The sequence below is a fragment of the Panulirus ornatus genome, chromosome 16, assembly GCF_036320965.1.
Source record: "Panulirus ornatus isolate Po-2019 chromosome 16, ASM3632096v1, whole genome shotgun sequence".
Taxonomy (NCBI): domain Eukaryota; kingdom Metazoa; phylum Arthropoda; class Malacostraca; order Decapoda; family Palinuridae; genus Panulirus; species Panulirus ornatus.
The window spans coordinates 17,451,592-17,471,514 of NC_092239.1; the positions used below are offsets into that span (position 1 = coordinate 17,451,592).

Below are 19,923 nucleotides of genomic sequence, written 5' to 3' on the forward strand. Positions count from 1 at the left end.
CAGTCAGTTGATAAATAATGAAGAGATGTTGCTAGGACGTCATGTTTACCAAATGGCGTCCTACTTACGTCTCTTCATTGTATATCTACTGACTGTTATATTTCTCTCGTGTCTCCCCTGATGATGTGATTATTATACGAAAGTGCACTAGGGAACTTATTGTGTTTCATTTTCCCTTGGACTCATAGGAATATCTTGATCACAAGCAATATTGCGATCCTTTCCATACATACAAACGTACATATCTATACTTGCTTGTCTTCATCCATTCCTGTTGTTACCCCGCCCCACAGGAAAACTGCATCGCTATCCCCTGCTTCAGCAAAGTAGCACCAGGAAAACAGACAAAAAGGCCACATTCGTTCACATTCAGTCTCTAGCTGTCATGAGTAATGCACCAAAACAACAGCTTTCTATTCACATCCAGGCTCCACAGACCTTTCCATGGTTTACCCTAGATGCTTCACATGCTCTGGTTCAGTCCAATGACAGCACGGCAACCCCACTATACCACATTGTTCCAGTTCAGTCTATTCCTGGCATGCCTCTCAGCCTCCTGTACGTTCAGAAAATGATCGCTCAAATTTTTTTTGGCACACTTGTAATATACATGAGTATCTTTTATTATACTTGATCACTGTTTCCCACATCAGCAAGTTAGTACCAGGGAACAGACGAAGAAAGACCCATCCACTCATAATCAAACATATATATATACATACATGCCCATACATGTACATATACATACATATATATATCAACATATACATATATACATACATATACACACACATACACAGCCATATACACAAATTCTCACCTACCTTCATCCATTCCTGGCACCACTCTACCCTAAAAGAAACGGCATCACCACCTTCTGCATCAGCGAGGTAGCACCAGGAAAACAGACAAAAAAAGGCCACCAAAACCACAACTCCCTATCCATGTGAAGGCCCCCCAGACCTTTCCATGGTTCACCCCAGACATTTCACATGTCCTGGTTCAGTCTACTGACAGCAGGTCAACCCTGGTATACCAAATCATAGCTATTCACTCTATTCCTTGCATGCCTCTCACCCTCTTGCATGTTCAGGCCCCAAGGGTTGAAAATATTTTTCACTCTATCCTTCCAACTCCAACTGGGTCTTCCACTTCTCCTTGTTCTCTCTACCCCTGACACATATATCCTCTTTGTCAACCTTTCCTCACTCATTCTTTCCATATGCCCAAACCAATCCAAGACACCCTCCTCTGCTCTCTCAACCACACTCTTTTTATTACCACACATCTCTCTTACCCTTTCATTACTTACTCGATCAAACCACCTCACTCCACATACTGTCCTCAAACATTTCACTTGCAACACATCCACCCTCCTCTGTACAACCTTATTTATAGCCCAGGCCTGGCAACTATGTAATATTGTTGGAACTACTATTCCCTCAAACAAACCCATTTTTGCATTATGAGATAACATTCCCTTTCCACACATTCTCTGTTGCTCCCAGACCCTTCGCCCCCTCCTCCACCCTATGACTCATTTCCACTTACATGGTTCCTTTCACTGCTAAGTCCACTCCCAGATATCTAAAAGACTGCACTTCCTCCAATTTTTCTCCTTTCAAACTTACATCCCAACTAACTCGTCCCTCAACCCTGCTGAACCTAATAACCCCATTCTTATTCACGTTTACTCTCAACTTTCTCCTTCCACACACTTTTTCAAACTCGGCTACCAACTTCTGCATGGCTCCATCTGCTGCCAAATCTACTCCCAGATATCTAAAACACTTCACTTCCTCCAGTTTTTCTCCATTCAAACTTACCTCCCAGATGACTTGTCACACAACCCTACTGTACCTAATAACCTTACTCTTAATCACATCTACTCTCAGCTTTCTTCTTTCACTCACTTTACCAAACTCAGTCACCAGCTTCTGCAGTTTCTCACACGAATCAGCCACCAACGCTGTACCATCAGCGAACAACAACTGACTCACTTCCCAAGCCCTCTCATCCACAACAGAATGCATACTTGCCCCTCTCTCCAAAACTCTTGCATTCACCTCCCTAACAACCCCATCCATAAACAAATTAAACAACAATGGAGACATCACGCACCCCTGCCGCAAACCAACTTTTACTGGGAACCAATCCTCCCTTCCTACTCATACACATGCCTTACATACTCGATAAAATCTTTTCACTGCTTCCAGAAACTTGCCTCCCACATCACATACTCTCAATACCTTCCACAAAGCATCTCTATCAACTCTATCATATGCCTTCTCCAGATCAATAAATGCAACATACAAATCCATTTGCTTTTCTAAGTATTTCTCACATACATTCTTCAAATCAAACACCTGATCCACACATCCTCTACCACTTCTGAAACTGCACAGCTCTTCCCCAATCTGATGCTCTGTACATGCCTTCACCCTGTCAATCAATACCCTCCCATATAATTTCCCAGGAATACTCAGCAAACTTATACCTCTGTAATTTGAGCACTCATCTTTATCCCCTTTGCCTTTGTAAAATGGCACTATGCATGGATTCTGCCAATCCTCAGGCACTTCACCATGAGCCATACATACAGTGAATAACCCTACCAACCAGTCAACAACACAGTCACCCCCTTTTTAATAAATTCCACTGCAATACCATCCAAACCCATCGCCTTCCTGGCTTTCATCTTCCGCAAAGCTTTTACTACCTCTTCTCTCTTTGCCAAACCATTCTCCCTGACCCTCTCACTCTGCACACCACCTCATCCAAAACACCCTATATATGCCACTCTATCATCTGACACATCCAACAAACCCTCAAAATACTCACTCCAGCTCCTTCTCACATCACCACTGCTTTTTATTACCTCCCCATTCACTACCTTCACTGATGTTCCAATTTGTTCTCGTGTCTTATGCACTATATTTACCTCCTTCCAAAACATCTTTTTATTCTCCCTAAAATTTAATGATACTCTCACACACCCCAACTCTCATTTGCCCTCTTCTTCACCTCTTGCACCTTTCTCTTGACCTCCTGCCTCTTTCTTTTACACATCTCCCACTCATTTGCCTTATTTCACCGCAAAAATCGTCCAAATGCCTCTATCTTCTCTTTCACTAATAATCTTACTTCTTCATCCCACCACTCACTACCCTTTCTAATCTGCCCACATCCCATGCATCTCATGTCACAAGCATGTTTTGCACAATCCATCACTGCTTCCCTAAATACATCCCATTCCTCCCCCACTCCCCTTACCTCCTTTGTTCTCATCTTTTTCCATTCTGTACTCAGTCTCTCCTGGTACTTCCTCGCACAAGTCTCTTTCCAAAGCTCACTTACTCTCACTACTCTCTTCACCCCAACATTCTCTCTTCTTTTCTGACAACCTCTACAAATCTTCACCTTCGCCTCCACAAGATAATGGTCAGACTGCTAACTGCTAACACACTCACTCAGCTGCTCCCAAAACACTTGCCACTCATGATCTTTCTTCTAATGCCCAGGTGCATAGGCACCAATAATCATCCATCTCTCTCCATCCACTTTCAGTTTCACCCATATCAATCTAGAGTTTACTTTCTTACACTCTATCACATACTCCCACCAATCCTGTTTCAGGAGTAGTGCTACTTCTTCCTTTGCTCTTGTCCTCTCGTCAACCCCTGACTCTACTCCAAAACATTCCCAAACCACTCTTCCCCTTTACTCATAGGCAAAACATCCACATTCTTTTCCTCATACATACAACCTATTTCTCCTTTTTTCTCATCTTGGTTACATCCACACACATTTAGAAACCCCAATCTGAGCCTTTGAGGAGGATGAGCACTCCCCACGTGACTCCTTCTTTTGTTTTCCTTTTTAGAAAGTCAAAATACAAGGTTGGGAGGGTTTCTAGTCCCCCGCTCCCGTCCCCTTTGGTCGCCTTCTATGACACGTGGGGAATGCGTGGGAAGTATTCATTCTCCCCTATCCCCACGGATAGGTATCTGTGCGATTACCTATTTGTACCTAGCCAAATCGGAGATGAGGTTAAACATGTCTGAAGGGAGAGGTAAAGAATATCATCTTACTGAAATTAAGCACCCTCTGTATAAATAATGTCTCAAATAACTAAAGGGGAACAATCTAATGATGCCACTACTTGGGATTTTTTTTATCTTCACAGGAATGGAATGGTGACATTGTCTGGGGTTTTTATCAATACAGGGATTGAATGGTGCCACTATCTGGGGTGTTCATCCATACAGAGAAAAACTATGTGGCTGATGTTTTGGGTTTTGCAGTCATATGAGTTTGTGATATACAGGAGTTCATTGTACTGCATTAAAATTAACAGACATAATTTTCTAAATAAAACAAAGTACAACTCAACTATGCAAAACACTGATTACATCTGCTATGTGCCCTACAACTTGAACTGATAAGCTGCCATGAGTTTGTAGTTCTCCAGAAGTATATTTAAGCATATGTAGAGTATTTTTACAAAGAAACAGATTATTAAGGGTTTTCATAAGCACAATGTATTATCTTTAAAGAAAGACAGCCTAAGAAATCATTACAGAATATAAGGGCACAACATGAGGCACATGAAGCCCCTTGAAGATCAAAATTAAACTTGAAATATGGCTTATATAATCAAAAGTATCAAAGTGATAGGTGATAATATCTTTACCACCACCTTAATTCTTTATAAATACAGAATTTTCCATATATAATGACAGAAAAACTTGATTAAATGAAGCTGCAAAAGTTATTTTCACAATAGCAAAAGGTTGCACTAAAATGCAATGTAACTCTCTAGATACTAGTACTCAATGGAACAAAATGAAATGCATGATAGGATATAGCATGAAGGCAAGCACAAGGGAAGCAAAAACATAAAAAAGGGAGAGACTGACCATAAATGGAGCCTCCTCAGATTCCCTCTGGTGCAGGCTCCATATGATGCTGAAGAGAAGGATGCTGTTGTAAAGAACAAAACTTTCTGGGAGGCTCCCACAAAAGTTGCTCCTGAAAGACAATTTTTTAATGGAAACTGAGAAGGCAAAAACAAGGGAAAGCCCTAGTCATGGCTACCCCATACACACTATATATATCTATTCATAACATATTATATACAGATTTATAGCATATTCATTCATAAATATCCCAGGACCAATTTCTATGAAAAAATCCTGAGTTAACCAGGAACTTTCTAATGATGCCTGCAGCATAAGCTACTTCCAGGAACAAGCAAATGTGGATTTCTTAGGAGCAAGTAGTTGTTTAACAAGCCTGTACTCCTAATGATAAAGACTCACCAAAGGTGACTTTTCACCCACAGTGTAGCCTCAAGAAGGCAGAATATGGTAACACCTGAGCATGAGAAGAAAGATCATGAGAGGCAAATGTTTTGGGAGCAGCTGAGTGAGTGTGTTGGTAGTTTTGATGCACGAGACCAGGTTATAGTGATGGGGGATTTCAATGCAAAGGTGAGTAATGTGGCAGTTGAGGGAGTAATTGGTGTACATGGGGTGTTCAGTGTTGTAATGGAAATGGTGAAGAGCTTGTAGATCTGTGTGCTGAAAAAGGACTGGTGATTGGGAATAATTGGTTTAAAAAGAGAGATATACATAAGTATACGTATGTAAGTAGGAGAGTTGTTGTTCGCTGATGATACAGCGCTAGTGGCTGATTTGTGTGAGAAACTGCAGAAGCTGATGACTGAGTTTGGTAAAGTGTGTGAAAGAAGAAAGCTGAGAGTATATGTGAATAAGAGCAAGGTTATTAGGTACAGTAGGGTTGAGGGACAAGTCAATCGGGAGGTAAGTTTGAATGGAGAAAAACTGGACGAAGTTAAGTGTTTTAGATATCTGGAAGTGGATTTTGCTGTGGATGGAACCATGGAAATGGAAGTGAATCATAGGGTGGGGGAGGGGGCGAAAGTTCTGGGAGCATTGAAGAATGTGTGGAAGTCGAGAACATTATCTCGGAAAGCAAAAATGGGTATGTTTGAAGGAACAGTGTTCCAACAATGTTATATGGTTGCGAGGCGTGGGCTATAGACAGAGTTGTGCGCAGGAGGGTGGATGTGCTGGAAATGAGATGTATGAGGACAATATGTGGTGTGAGGTGGTTTGATTGAGTAAGTAATGATGGGGTGAGAGAGATGTGTGGTAATAAAAAGAGAGGTTGAGAGAGCAGAAGAGGGTGTTTTGAAATGGTTTAGTCACATGGAGAGAATTAGTGAGGAAAGATTGACCAAAAGGATATATGTGTCAGAGGTGGAGGGAACAAGGAGAGGTGGGAGACCAAATTGGAGGTGGAAAGATGGAGTGAAAAAGATTTTGAGTGATCGGGGCCTGAACATGCAAGAGGGTGAAAGGCATGCAAGGAATAGAGTAAATTGGAAGGATGTGGTATACCGGGGTCGACATGCTGTCGGTGGATTGAACCAGGGCATGTGAAGTGTCTGGGGTAAACCATGGAAAGTTCTGTAGGGACTGGATGTGGAAAGGGAGCTGTGGTTTCGGTGCATTATACATGACAGCTAGAGACTGTGACCTTTGTTGTCTTTTCTTAGCGGTACCTCGCACACATGTGGGGGAAGGGGGTTGTTATTTCATGTGTGGCGGAGTGGCGATGGGAATGAATAAAGGCAGACAGTATGAATTATGTACATGTGTATATATGTATATGTCTGTGTGAGTATATACATGTATATGTTGAGATGTATAGGTATGTATATTTGTGTGTGTGGACGTGTTTGTATATACATGTGTATGTGGGTGGGTTGGGCCATTCTTTCGTCTGTTTCCTTGCGCTACCTCGCTAACATGGGAGACAGCAACAAAGTAAAATAATAATAATAAAGAAGGATAGATAGCCAGAGAGCGTTATTGGGTTAAATGTTAATTGATAGGCACATGAAAGAGGGACTTTTGGATGTTTATGTGCTGAGAGGTGCAACTGGAGGGAAGTCTAATCATTATCTTGTGGAGGCAAAAGTGAAGATTTGTAGAGGTTTTCAGAAAAGAAGAGAGAATGTTGGGGTGAAGAGAGCGGTGAGAGTAAGTGGGCTTGAGAAGGAGACTTATGTGAGGAAGTACCAGGAGAGACTGAGTGTAGAATGGAAAAAGGTGAAAGCAAAGGATGTAAGGGGAGTAGGGGAGGAATGGGATGTATTTAGGGAAGCAGCGGTGGCTTGTGCAAAAGATGCTTATGGCATGAGAAGCATGGGAGGTGGGCAGATTAGAAAGGGTAGTGAGTGGTGGTTTGAAGAAGTAAGATTATCAGTGGAAGAGAAGAAAGAGAGGCATTTGGATGAGATTTGCAAGGAAATTGTGCAAATGACTGGAAGATGTATAAAAGAAAGAGGCAGAAGGTCAAGAGAAAAGTGCAAGAGGTGAAAATGAGGGCAAATGAGAGTTGGGGTGAGAGTATCATTAAATTTTAGGGAGAAGAAAAAGATGTTTTGGAAGGAGGTAAATAAAGTGCATAAGACAAGAGAATAAATGGGAGCCTTGGTGAAGGGGGGTAATGGATAGGTAATAACAAGTAGTAGTGATGTGAGAAGGAGATAGAGTATCTTGAAGGTTTGTTGAATGAGTTAGACGATAGAGTGGCAGACATAGGGTGTTTTGGTCGAGGTGGTGTGCAACGTGAGAGGGTTAGGGAGAATGATTTGATGAACAGAGAAGAGGTAAAAAGCTTTGCGGAAAATAAAAGCCGGCAAGGCAGCGGGTTTGGATGGTATTGCAGTGGAATTCATCAAAAAAAGGGGGAGACTGTGTAGTTGACTGGTTGGTATGTATTTCTAATGTATGTATGACTCATGGTGAGGTGCATGAGAATTGGCAGAATGCATGCATAGTGCCATTGGACAAAGGCAAAGGGGATAAAGGTGAGTGCTCAAATTACAGAGATATAAGTTAGTTGAGTATTCCTGGGAAATCATATGGAAGGGTATTGATTGAGAGGGTGTAAGCATGTACAGAGCATCAGATTGGGGAAGAGCAGGGTGGTTTCAGAAGTGGTAGAGGATGTGTGGATCAGGTGTTTGCTTTGAACAATGTATGTGAGAAATACTTAGAAAAGCAAATGGATCTGTATGTAGCATTTACAGATCTGGAGAAGGCATATGACAGAACTGATAGAGATGCTCTGTGGAAGGTATTAAGAATATATGGTGACGGAGGCAAGTTGCTAAAAGCAGTGAAAAGTTTTTATCAAGGATGTAATGCATGTGTATGAGTAGGAAGAGAGGAAAGTGACTGGTTTTCAGTGAATTCGGTTTGCGGAAGGGTTGTCTTATTTGCTTATGGATGGGGTTGTTAGGGAGGTGGATGCAAGAGTTTTGGAGAGCGGGGTAAATGTGCAGTCTGTTGTGGATGAGAGGGCTTGGGAAGTGAGTCAGTCGTTGTTCAGTGATGATACGGTGGTGGTGGCTGAATCAGTGAGAAACTGCAGAAGCTGGTGACTGAGTTTGGTAAAGTGTGTGAAAGAAGAAAGCTGAGAGTAAATGTGAATAAGAGCAAGGTTATTAGGTACAGTAGGGTTGAGGGACAAGTCAATTGGGAGGTAAGTTTGAATGGAGAAAAACTGGAGGAAGTGACGTGTTTTAGATATCTGGTAGTGGATTTGGCAGCAGATGGAACCATGGAAGCAGAAGTGAGTCCCAGGGTGGGGGAGGGGGCGAAGGTTCTGGGAGTGTTGAAGAATGTGTGGAAGGCGAGAACATTATCCTGGAAAGTAAAAATGGGTATGTGTGAAGGAATATTGTTCCAACAATGTTATATGGTTGCGAGGCGTGGGCTATAGACAGAGTTGTGCGCAGGAGGGTGGATGTGCTGGAAATGAGATGTATGAGGACAATATGTGGTGTGAGGTGGTTTGATTGAGTAAGTAATGATAGGGTGAGAGAGATGTGTGGTAATAAAAAGAGAGGTTGAGAGAGCAGAAGAGGGTGTTTTGAAATGGTTTAGTCACATGGAGAGAATTAGTGAGGAAAGATTGACCAAAAGGATATATGTGTCAGAGGTGGAGGGAACAAGGAGAGGCGGGAGACCAAATTGGAGGTGGAAAGATGGAGTGAAAAAGATTTTGAGTGATCGGGGCCTGAACATGCAAGAGGGTGAAAGGCATGCAAGGAATAGAGTAAATTGGAAGGATGTGGTATACCGGGGTCGACATGCTGTCGGTGGATTGAACCAGGGCATGTGAAGTGTCTGGGGTAAACCATGGAAAGTTCTGTAGGGACTGGATGTGGAAAGGGAGCTGTGGTATCAGTGCATTATTACATGACAGCTAGAGACTGTGACCTTTGTTGTCTTTTCTTAGCGGTACCTCGCACACATGTGGGGGAAGGGGGTTGTTATTTCATGTGTGGCGGAGTGGCGATGGGAATGAATAAAGGCAGACAGTATGAATTATGTACATGTGTATATATGTATATGTCTGTGTGAGTATATACATGTATATGTTGAGATGTATAGGTATGTATATTTGTGTGTGTGGACGTGTTTGTATATACATGTGTATGTGGGTGGGTTGGGCCATTCTTTCGTCTGTTTCCTTGCGCTACCATCGCTAACATGGGAGACAGCAACAAAGTAAAATAATAATAATAAAGAAGGATAGATAGCCAGAGAGCGTTATTGGGTTAAATGTTAATTGATAGGCACATGAAAGAGGGACTTTTGGATGTTTATGTGCTGAGAGGTGCAACTGGAGGGAAGTCTAATCATTATCTTGTGGAGGCAAAAGTGAAGATTTGTAGAGGTTTTCAGAAAAGAAGAGAGAATGTTGGGGTGAAGAGAGCGGTGAGAGTAAGTGGGCTTGAGAAGGAGACTTATGTGAGGAAGTACCAGGAGAGACTGAGTGTAGAATGGAAAAAGGTGAAAGCAAAGGATGTAAGGGGAGTAGGGGAGGAATGGGATGTATTTAGGGAAGCAGCGGTGGCTTGTGCAAAAGATGCTTATGGCATGAGAAGCATGGGAGGTGGGCAGATTAGAAAGGGTAGTGAGTGGTGGTTTGAAGAAGTAAGATTATCAGTGGAAGAGAAGAAAGAGAGGCATTTGGATGAGATTTGCAAGGAAATTGTGCAAATGACTGGAAGATGTATAAAAGAAAGAGGCAGAAGGTCAAGAGAAAAGTGCAAGAGGTGAAAATGAGGGCAAATGAGAGTTGGGGTGAGAGTATCATTAAATTTTAGGGAGAAGAAAAAGATGTTTTGGAAGGAGGTAAATAAAGTGCATAAGACAAGAGAATAAATGGGAGCCTTGGTGAAGGGGGGTAATGGATAGGTAATAACAAGTAGTAGTGATGTGAGAAGGAGATAGAGTATCTTGAAGGTTTGTTGAATGAGTTAGACGATAGAGTGGCAGACATAGGGTGTTTTGGTCGAGGTGGTGTGCAACGTGAGAGGGTTAGAGAGAATGATTTGATGAACAGAGAAGAGGTAAAAAGCTTTGCGGAAAATAAAAGCCGGCAAGGCAGCGGGTTTGGATGGTATTGCAGTGGAATTCATCAAAAAAAGGGGGAGACTGTGTAGTTGACTGGTTGGTATGTATTTCTAATGTATGTATGACTCATGGTGAGGTGCATGAGAATTGGCAGAATGCATGCATAGTGCCATTGGACAAAGGCAAAGGGGATAAAGGTGAGTGCTCAAATTACAGAGATATAAGTTAGTTGAGTATTCCTGGGAAATCATATGGAAGGGTATTGATTGAGAGGGTGTATGCATGTACAGAGCATCAGATTGGGGAAGAGCAGGGTGGTTTCAGAAGTGGTAGAGGATGTGTGGATCAGGTGTTTGCTTTGAACAATGTGTGTGAGAAATACTTAGAAAAGCAAATGGATCTGTATGTAGCATTTACAGATCTGGAGAAGGCATATGACAGAACTGATAGAGATGCTCTGTGGAAGGTATTAAGAATATATGGTGACGGAGGCAAGTTGCTAAAAGCAGTGAAAAGTTTTTATCAAGGATGTAATGCATGTGTATGAGTAGGAAGTGAGGAAAGTGACTGGTTTTCAGTGAATTCGGTTTGCGGAAGGGTTGTCTTATTTGCTTATGGATGGGGTTGTTAGGGAGGTGGATGCAAGAGTTTTGGAGAGCGGGGTAAATGTGCAGTCTGTTGTGGATGAGAGGGCTTGGGAAGTGAGTCAGTCGTTGTTCAGTGATGATACGGTGGTGGTGGCTGAATCAGTGAGAAACTGCAGAAGCTGGTGACTGAGTTTGGTAAAGTGTGTGAAAGAAGAAAGCTGAGAGTAAATGTGAATAAGAGCAAGGTTATTAGGTACAGTAGGGTTGAGGGACAAGTCAATTGGGAGGTAAGTTTGAATGGAGAAAAACTGGAGGAAGTGACGTGTTTTAGATATCTGGTAGTGGATTTGGCAGCAGATGGAACCATGGAAGCAGAAGTGAGTCCCAGGGTGGGGGAGGGGGCGAAGGTTCTGGGAGTGTTGAAGAATGTGTGGAAGGCGAGAACATTATCCTGGAAAGTAAAAATGGGTATGTGTGAAGGAATAGTGGTTCCAACAACGTTATAAGGTTGCGAGGCGTGGGCTATAGATAGGGTTGTGCAGAGGAGGGAGGATGTGTTGGAAATGAGATGTTTGAGGATAATATGTGGTGTGAGGTGGTGTGACCGAATAAGTAATGAAAGGGTAAGAGGGATGTGTGGTAATCAAAAGAGTTTGGTTGAGAGAGCAGAAGAGGGTGTACTGAAATGGTTTGGTCACATGGAGAGAATGAGTGAAGAAAGATTGACAAAGGATATATGTGTCAGAGGTGGAGGGAACAAGAAGTGGGAGACCAAACTGGAGGACGAAGGATGGAGTGAAAAAGATTTTGAGTGATCAGGGCCTGAACATGCAGGACGGTGAAGGGCATGCAAGGAATAGAGTGAATTGGAACGATGTCGTGTGCCAGGGTCAATGTGCTGTTAATGGATTGAGCCAGGGAATGTGAAGCGCCTGGGGTAAACCATGGAAAGTTCTGTGGGGCCTGGATGTGGAAAGGGAGCTGTGGTATCAGTGCATTATTACATGACAGCTAGAGACTGTGTGAACGAATGTGGTCTTTGTTGTCTTTTCCTAGTGCTACCTCTGGCACATGTGGGGGAGGGGGTTGTTATTTCATGTGTGGTGGGGTGGAGTTGGGAATGAATAAAGGCAGGCAGTATGAATTATGTACATGTGTATATATGTATATGTCTGTGTGTGTATATATATGTATACGTTGAGATGTATAGGTACGTATATTTGCGTGTGTGGACGTGTATATATATACATGTGTATGTGGGTGGGTTGGGCCATTCTTTTGTCCGTTTCCTTACGCTACCTATATATATATATATATATATATATATATATATATATATATATATATATATATATATATATATATATATATATTTTTTTTTTTTTATACTTTGTCGCTGTCTCCCGCGTTTGCGAGGTAGCGCAAGGAAACAGACGAAAGAAATGGCCCAACCCACCCCCATACACATGTATATACATACGTCCACACACGCAAATATACATACCTATACAGCTTTCCATGGTTTACCCCAGACGCTTCACATGCCTTGATTCAATCCACTGACAGCACGTCAACCCCGGTATATCACATCGCTCCAATTCACTCTATTCCTTGCCCTCCTTTCACCTTCCTGCATGTTCAGGCCCCGATCACACAAAATCTTTTTCACTCCATATTTCCACCTCCAATTTGGTCTCCCTCTTCTCCTTGCTCCCTCCACCTCCGACACATATATCCTCTTGGTCAATCTTTCCTCACTCATCCTCTCCATGTGCCCAAACCACTTCAAAACACCCTCTTCTGCTCTCTCAACCATGCTCTTTTTTATTTCCACACATCTCTCTTACCCTTACGTTACTCACTCGATCAAACCACCTCACACCACACATTGTCCTCAAACATCTCATTTCCAGCACATCCATCCTCCTGCGCACAACTCTATCCATAGCCCACGCCTCGCAACCATACAACATTGTTGGAACCACTATTCCTTCAAACATACCCATTTTTGCTTTCCGAGATAATGTTCTCGACTTCCACACATTCTTCAAGGCCCCCAGAATTTTCGCCCCCTCCCCCACCCTATGATCCACTTCCGCTTCCATGGTTCCATCCGCTGCCAGATCCACTCCCAGATATCTAAAACACTTCACTTCCTCCAGTTTTTCTCCATTCAAACTCACCTCCCAATTGACTTGACCCTCAACCCTACTGTACCTAATAACCTTGCTCTTATTCACATTTACTCTTAACTTTCTTCTTCCACACACTTTACCAAACTCAGTCACCTGCTTCTGCAGTTTCTCACATGAATCAGCCACCAGCGCTGTATCATCAGCGAACAACAACTGACTCACTTCCCAAGCTCTCTCATCCCCAACAGACTTCATACTTGCCCCTCTTTCCAAAACTCTTGCATTTACCTCCCTAACAACCCCATCCATAAACAAATTAAACAACCATGGAGACATCACACACCCCTGCCGCAAACCTACATTCACTGAGAACCAATCACTTTCCTCTCTTCCTAAACGTACACATGCCTTACATCCTCGATAAAAACTTTTCACTGCTTCTAACAACTTTCCTCCCACACCATATATTCTTAATACCTTCCACAGAGCATCTCTATCAACTCTATCATATGCCTTCTCCAGATCCATAAATGCTACATACAAATCCATTTGCTTTTCTAAGTATTTCTCACATACATTCTTCAAAGCAAACACCTGATCCACACATCCTCTACCACTTCTGAAACCACACTGCTCTTCCCCAATCTGATGCTCTGTACATGCCTTCACCCTCTCAATCAATACCCAATCACATATATATATATATATATATATATATATATATATATATATATATATATATATATATATATTTTTTCTTTCTTTTTTTTGCTTTGTCGCTGTCTCCCGCGTTTGCGAGGTAGCGCAAGGAAACAGACGAAAGAAATGGCCCAACCCACTCCCATACACATGTATATACATACGTCCACACACACAAATATACATACCTACACAGCTTTCCATGGTTTACCCCAGATGCTTCACATGCCCTGATTCAATCCACTGACAGCACGTCAACCCCGGTATACCACATCGCTCCAATTCACTCTATTCCTTGCCCTCCTTTCACCCTCCTGCATGTTCAGGCCCCGATCACTCAAAATCTTTTTCACTCCATCTTTCCACCTCCAATTTGGTCTCTCTCTTCTCCTCGTTCCCTCCACCTCCGACACATATATCCACTTGGTCAATCTTTCCTCACTCATTCTCTCCATGTGCCCAAACCATTTCAAAACACCCTCTTCTGCTCTCTCAACCACGCTCTTTTTATTTCCACACATCTCTCTTACCCTTACCTTACTTACTCGATCAAACCACCTCACACCATATATTGTCCTCAAACATCTCATTTCCAGCACATCCATCCTCCTGCGCACAACTCTATCCATAGCCCACACCTCGCAACCATACAACATTGTTGGAACCACTATTCCTTCAAACATACCCATTTTTGCTTTCCGAGATAATGTTCTCGACTTCCACACATTCTTCAAGGCTCCCAGAATTTTCGCCCCCTCCCCCACCCTATGATCCACTTCTGCTTCCATGGTTCCATCCGCTGCCAGATCCACTCCCAGATATCTAAAACACTTCACTTCCTCCAGTTTTTCTCCATTTAAACTCACCTCCCAATTGACTTGACCCTCAACCCTACTGTACCTAATTACCTTGCTCTTATTCACATTTACTCTTAACTTTCTTCTTTCACACACTTTACCAAACTCAGTCAGCAGCTTCTGCAGTTTCTCACATGAATCAGCCACCAGTGCTGTATCATCAGCGAACAACAACTGACTCACTTCCCAAGCTCTCTCATCCCCAACAGACTTCATACTTGCCCCTCTTTCCAAAACTCTTGCATTCACCTCCCTAACAACCCCATCCAAAAACAAATTAAACAACCATGGAGACATCACACACCCCTGCCGCAATCCTACATTCACTGAGAACCAATCACTTTCCTCTCTTCCTACACGTACACATGCCTTACATCCTCGATAAAAACTTTTCACTGCTTCTAACAACTTGCCTCCCACACCATATATTCTTAATACCTTCCACAGAGCATCTCTATCAACTCTATCATATGCCTTCTCCAGATCCATAAATGCTACATACAAATCCATTTGCTTTTCTAAGTATTTCTCATATACATTCTTCAAAGCAAACACCTGATCCACACATCCTCTACCACTTCTGAAACCACACTGCTCTTCCCAAATCTGATGCTCTGTACATGCCTTCACCCTCTCAATCAATACCCTCCCATATAATTTACCAGGAATACTCAACAAACTTATACCTCTGTAATTTGAGCACTCACTCTTATCCCCTTTGCCTTTGTACAATGGCACTATGCACGCATTCCGCCAATCCTCAGGCACCTCACCAGTGAGTCATACATACATTAAATAACCTTACCAACCAGTCAACAATACAGTCACCCCCTTTTTTAATAAATTCCACTGCAATACCATCCAAACCTGCTGCCTTGCCGGCTTTCATCTTCCGCAAAGCTTTTACTACCTCTTCTCTGTTTACCAAATCATTTTCCCTAACCCTCTCACTTTGCACACCACCTCGACCAAAACACCCTATATCTGCCACTCTATCATCAAACACATTCAACAAACCTTCAAAATACTCACTCCATCTCCTTTTCACATCACCACTACTTGTTTTATTTATTTATTTTATTTTATTTTATTTTATTTTATTTTATTTATTTTGCTTTGTCGCTGTTTCCCGTGTTTGCGAGGTAGCGTAAGGAAACAGACGAAAGATATGGCCCAACCCACCCCCATACACAATGTATATACATACACGTCCACACACGCAAATATACATACCTATACATCTCAATGTACACATATATATACACACACAGACACATACATATATACCCATGCACACAATTCACACTGTCTGCCTTTATTCATTCCCATCGCCACCTCGCCACGCATGGAATACCATCCCCCTCCCCCATCATGTGTGTGAGGTAGCGCTAGGAAAAGACAACAAAGGCCCCATTTGTTCACACTCAGTCTCTAGCTGTCATGCAATAATGCCCGAAACCACAGCTCCCTTTCCACATCCAGGCCCCACACAACTTTCCATGGTTTACCCCAGACGCTTCACATGCCCTGATTCAATCCACTGACAGCACGTCAACCCCAGTATACCAAATCGATCCAATTCACTCTATTCCTTGCCCTCCTTTCACCCTCCTGCATGTTCAGGCCCCGATCACTCAAAATCTTTTTCACTCCATCTTTCCACCTCCAATTTGGTCTCCCACTTCTCCTCGTTCCCTCCACCTCTGACACATATATCCTCTTGGTCAATCTTTCCTCACTCATTCTCTCCATGCACCCAAACCATTTCAAAACACCCTCTTCTGCTCTCTCAACAACGCTCTTTTTATTTCCACACATCTCTCTTACCCTTACATTACTTACTCAATCAAACCACCTCACACCACACATTGTCGTCAAACATCTCATTTCCAGCACATCCACCCTCCTGCACACAACTCTAGCCATAACCCACGCCTCGCAACAATACAACATTGTTGGAACCACTATTCCTTCAAACATACCCATTTTTGCTTTCCGAGATAATGTTCTCGACTTCCACACATTCTTCAAGGCTCCCAGGATTTTCACCCCCTCCCCCACCCTATGATTCACTTCCGCTTCCATGGTTCCATCCGCTGCCAGATCCACTCCCAGATATCTAAAACACTTTATTCCTCCAGTTTTTCTCCATTCAAACTTACCTCCCAATTGACTTGACCCTCAACCCTACTGTACCTAATTACCTTGCTCTTATTCACATTCACTCTTAACTTTCTTCTTTCACACACTTTACCAAACTCAGTCACCTGCTTCTGCAGTTTCTTACATGAATCAGCCACCAGCACTGTATCATCAGCGAACAACAACTGACTCACTTCCCAAGCTCTCTCATCCACAACAGACCTCATACTTGCCCCTCTTTCCAAAACTCTTGCATTCACCTCCCTAACAACCCCATCCATAAAAAAATTAAACAACCATGGAGACATCACACACCCCTGCCGCAAACCTACATTCACTGAGAACCAATCACTTTCCTCTCTTCCTACACGTACACATGCCTTACATCCTCGATAAAAACTTTTCACTGCTTCTATCAACTTGCCTCCCACACCATATATTCTTAATACCTTCCACACAGCATCTCTATCAACTCTATCATATGCCTTCTACAGATCCATAAATGCTACATACAAATCCATTTGCTTTTCTAAGTATTTCTCACATACATTCTTCAAAGCAAACACTTGATCCACACATCCTCTACCACTTCTGAAACCACACTGCTCTTCCCCAATCTGATGCTCTGTACATGCCTTCACCCTCTCAATCAATACCCTCCAATATAATTTACCAGGAATACTCAACAAACTTATACCTCTGTAATTTGAGCACTCACTCTTATCCCCTTTGCCTTTGTACAATGGCACTATGCACGCTTTCCGCCAATCCTCAGGCACCTCACCATGAGTCATACATACATTAAATAACATTACCAACCAGTCAACAATACAGTCACCCCCTTTTTTAATAAATTCCACTGCAATACCATCCAAACCTGCTGCCTTGCCGGCTTTCATCTTCCGCAAGGCTTTTACTACCTCTTCTCTGTTTACCAAATCATTTTCCCTAACCCTCTCACTTTGCACACCACCTCGACCAAAACACCCTATATCTGCCACTCTATCATCAAACACATTCAACAAACCTTCAAAATACTCACTCCATCTCCTTCTCACATCACCACTACTTGTTATCACCTCCCCATTTGCGCCCTTCACTGAAGTTCCCATTTGCTCCCCTGTCTTACGCACTTTATTTACCTCCTTCCAGAACATCTTTTTATTCTCCCTAAAATTTAATGATACTCTCTCACCCCAACTCTCATTTGCCCTCTTTTTCACCTCTTGCACCTTTCTCTTGACCTCCTGTCTCTTTCTTTTATACATCTCCCACTCAATTGCATTTTTTCCCTGCAAAAATCGTGGTGAGAGTAAGTGAGCTTGGGAAGGAGACTTGTGTGAGAAAGTACCAGGAGAAACTGAGTACAGAATGGAAAAAGGTGAGAACAATGGAAGTAAGGGGAGTGGGGGAGGAATGGGATGTATTTAGGGAATCAGTGATGGATTGCGCAAAAGATGCTTGTGGCATGAGAAGAGTGGGAGGTGGGTTGATTAGAAAGGGTAGTGAGTGGTGGGATGAAGAAGTAAGATTATTAGTGAAAAAGAAGAGAGAGGCATTTGGACGATTTTTTTTGCAGGAACATTATCTCGGAAAGCAAAAATGGGTATGTTTGAAGGAATAGTGGTTCCAACAATGTTGTATGGTTGCGAGGCGTGGGCTATGGATAGAGTTGTGCGCAGGAGGATGGATTTGCTGGAAATGAGATGTTTGAGGACAATGTGTGGTGTAAGGTGGTTTGATCGAGTAAGTAACGTAAGGGTAAGAGAGATGTGTGGAAATAAAAAGAGCGTGGTTGAGAGAGCAGAAGAGGGTGTTTTGAAATGGTTTGGGCACATGGAGAGAATGAGTGAGGAAAGATTGACCAAGAGGACATATGTGTCGGAAGTGGAGGGAACGAGGAGAAGTGGGAGACCAAATTGGAGGTGGAAAGATGGAGTGAAAAAGATTTTGTGTGATCGGGGCCTGAACATGCAGGAGGGTGAAAGGAGGGCAAGGAATAGAGTGAATTGGAGCGATGTGGTATACAGGGGTTGACATGCTGTCAGTGGATTGAATCAAGGCATGTGAAGCGTCCGGGGTAAACCATGGAAAGCTGTGTAGGTATGTATATTTCCGTGTGTGGACGTGTGTATGTACATGTGTATGGGGGGGGTTGGGCCATTTCTTTCGTCTGTTTCCTTGCGCTACCTCGCAAACGCAGGAGACAGCGACAAAGTATAAAAAAAAAAAAAAAATATATATATATATATATATAGAGTTGATAGAGTTGATAGAGATGCTCTGTGGAAGGTATTAAGAATATATGGTGTGGGAGGAAAGTTGTTAGAAGCAGTGAAAAGTTTTTATCGAGGATGTAAGGCATGTGTACGTGCAGGAAGAGAGGAAAGTGATTGGTTCTCAGTGAATGTAGGTTTGCGGCAGAGGTGTGTGCTGTCTCCATGGTTGTTTAATTTGTTTATGGATGGGGTTGTTAGGGAGGTAAATGCAAGAGTTTTGGAAAGAGGGGCAAGTATGAAGTCTGTTGGGGATGAGAGAGCTTGGGAAGTGAGTCAGTTGTTGTTCGCTGATGATACAGAGCTGGTGGCTGATTCATGTGAGAAACTGCAGAAGCTGGTGACTGAGTTTGGTAAAGTGCGTGGAAGAAGAAAGTTAAGAGTAAATGTGAATAAGAGCAAGGTTATTAGGTACAGTAGGGTTGAGGGTCAAGTCAATTGGGAGGTGAGTTTGAATGGAGAAAAACTGGAGGAAGTGAAGTGTTTTAGATATCTGGGAGTGGATCTGGCAGCGGATGGAACCATGGAAGCAGAAGTGGATCATAGGGTGGGGGAGGGGGCGAAAATTCTGGGAGCCTTGAAGAATGTGTGGAAGTCGAGAACATTATCTCGGAAAGCAAAAATGGGTATGTTTGAAGGAATAGTGGTTCCAACAATGTTGTATGGTTGCGAGGCGTGGGCTATGGATGGAGTTGTGCGCAGGAGGATGGATGTGCTGGAAATGAGATGTTTGAGGACAATGTGTGGTGTGAGGTGGTTTGATC

At 42.8% G+C, this 19,923-nt stretch overlaps 1 protein-coding gene across 1 annotated transcript in view; it reads right to left on the reverse strand.

The window, feature by feature from the left end:
• The window catches only part of LOC139754173 (type-1 angiotensin II receptor-associated protein-like), an 88,850-nt gene that overhangs the window by 35,665 nt on the left and 33,262 nt on the right, over positions 1 to 19,923 (reverse strand). The window contains exon 3 of the mRNA XM_071671361.1: positions 4,920 to 5,031. Within this exon, the coding sequence (XP_071527462.1) occupies positions 4,920 to 5,031 (112 nt within the window). The remainder of the gene's footprint in view (positions 1 to 4,919; positions 5,032 to 19,923) is intronic.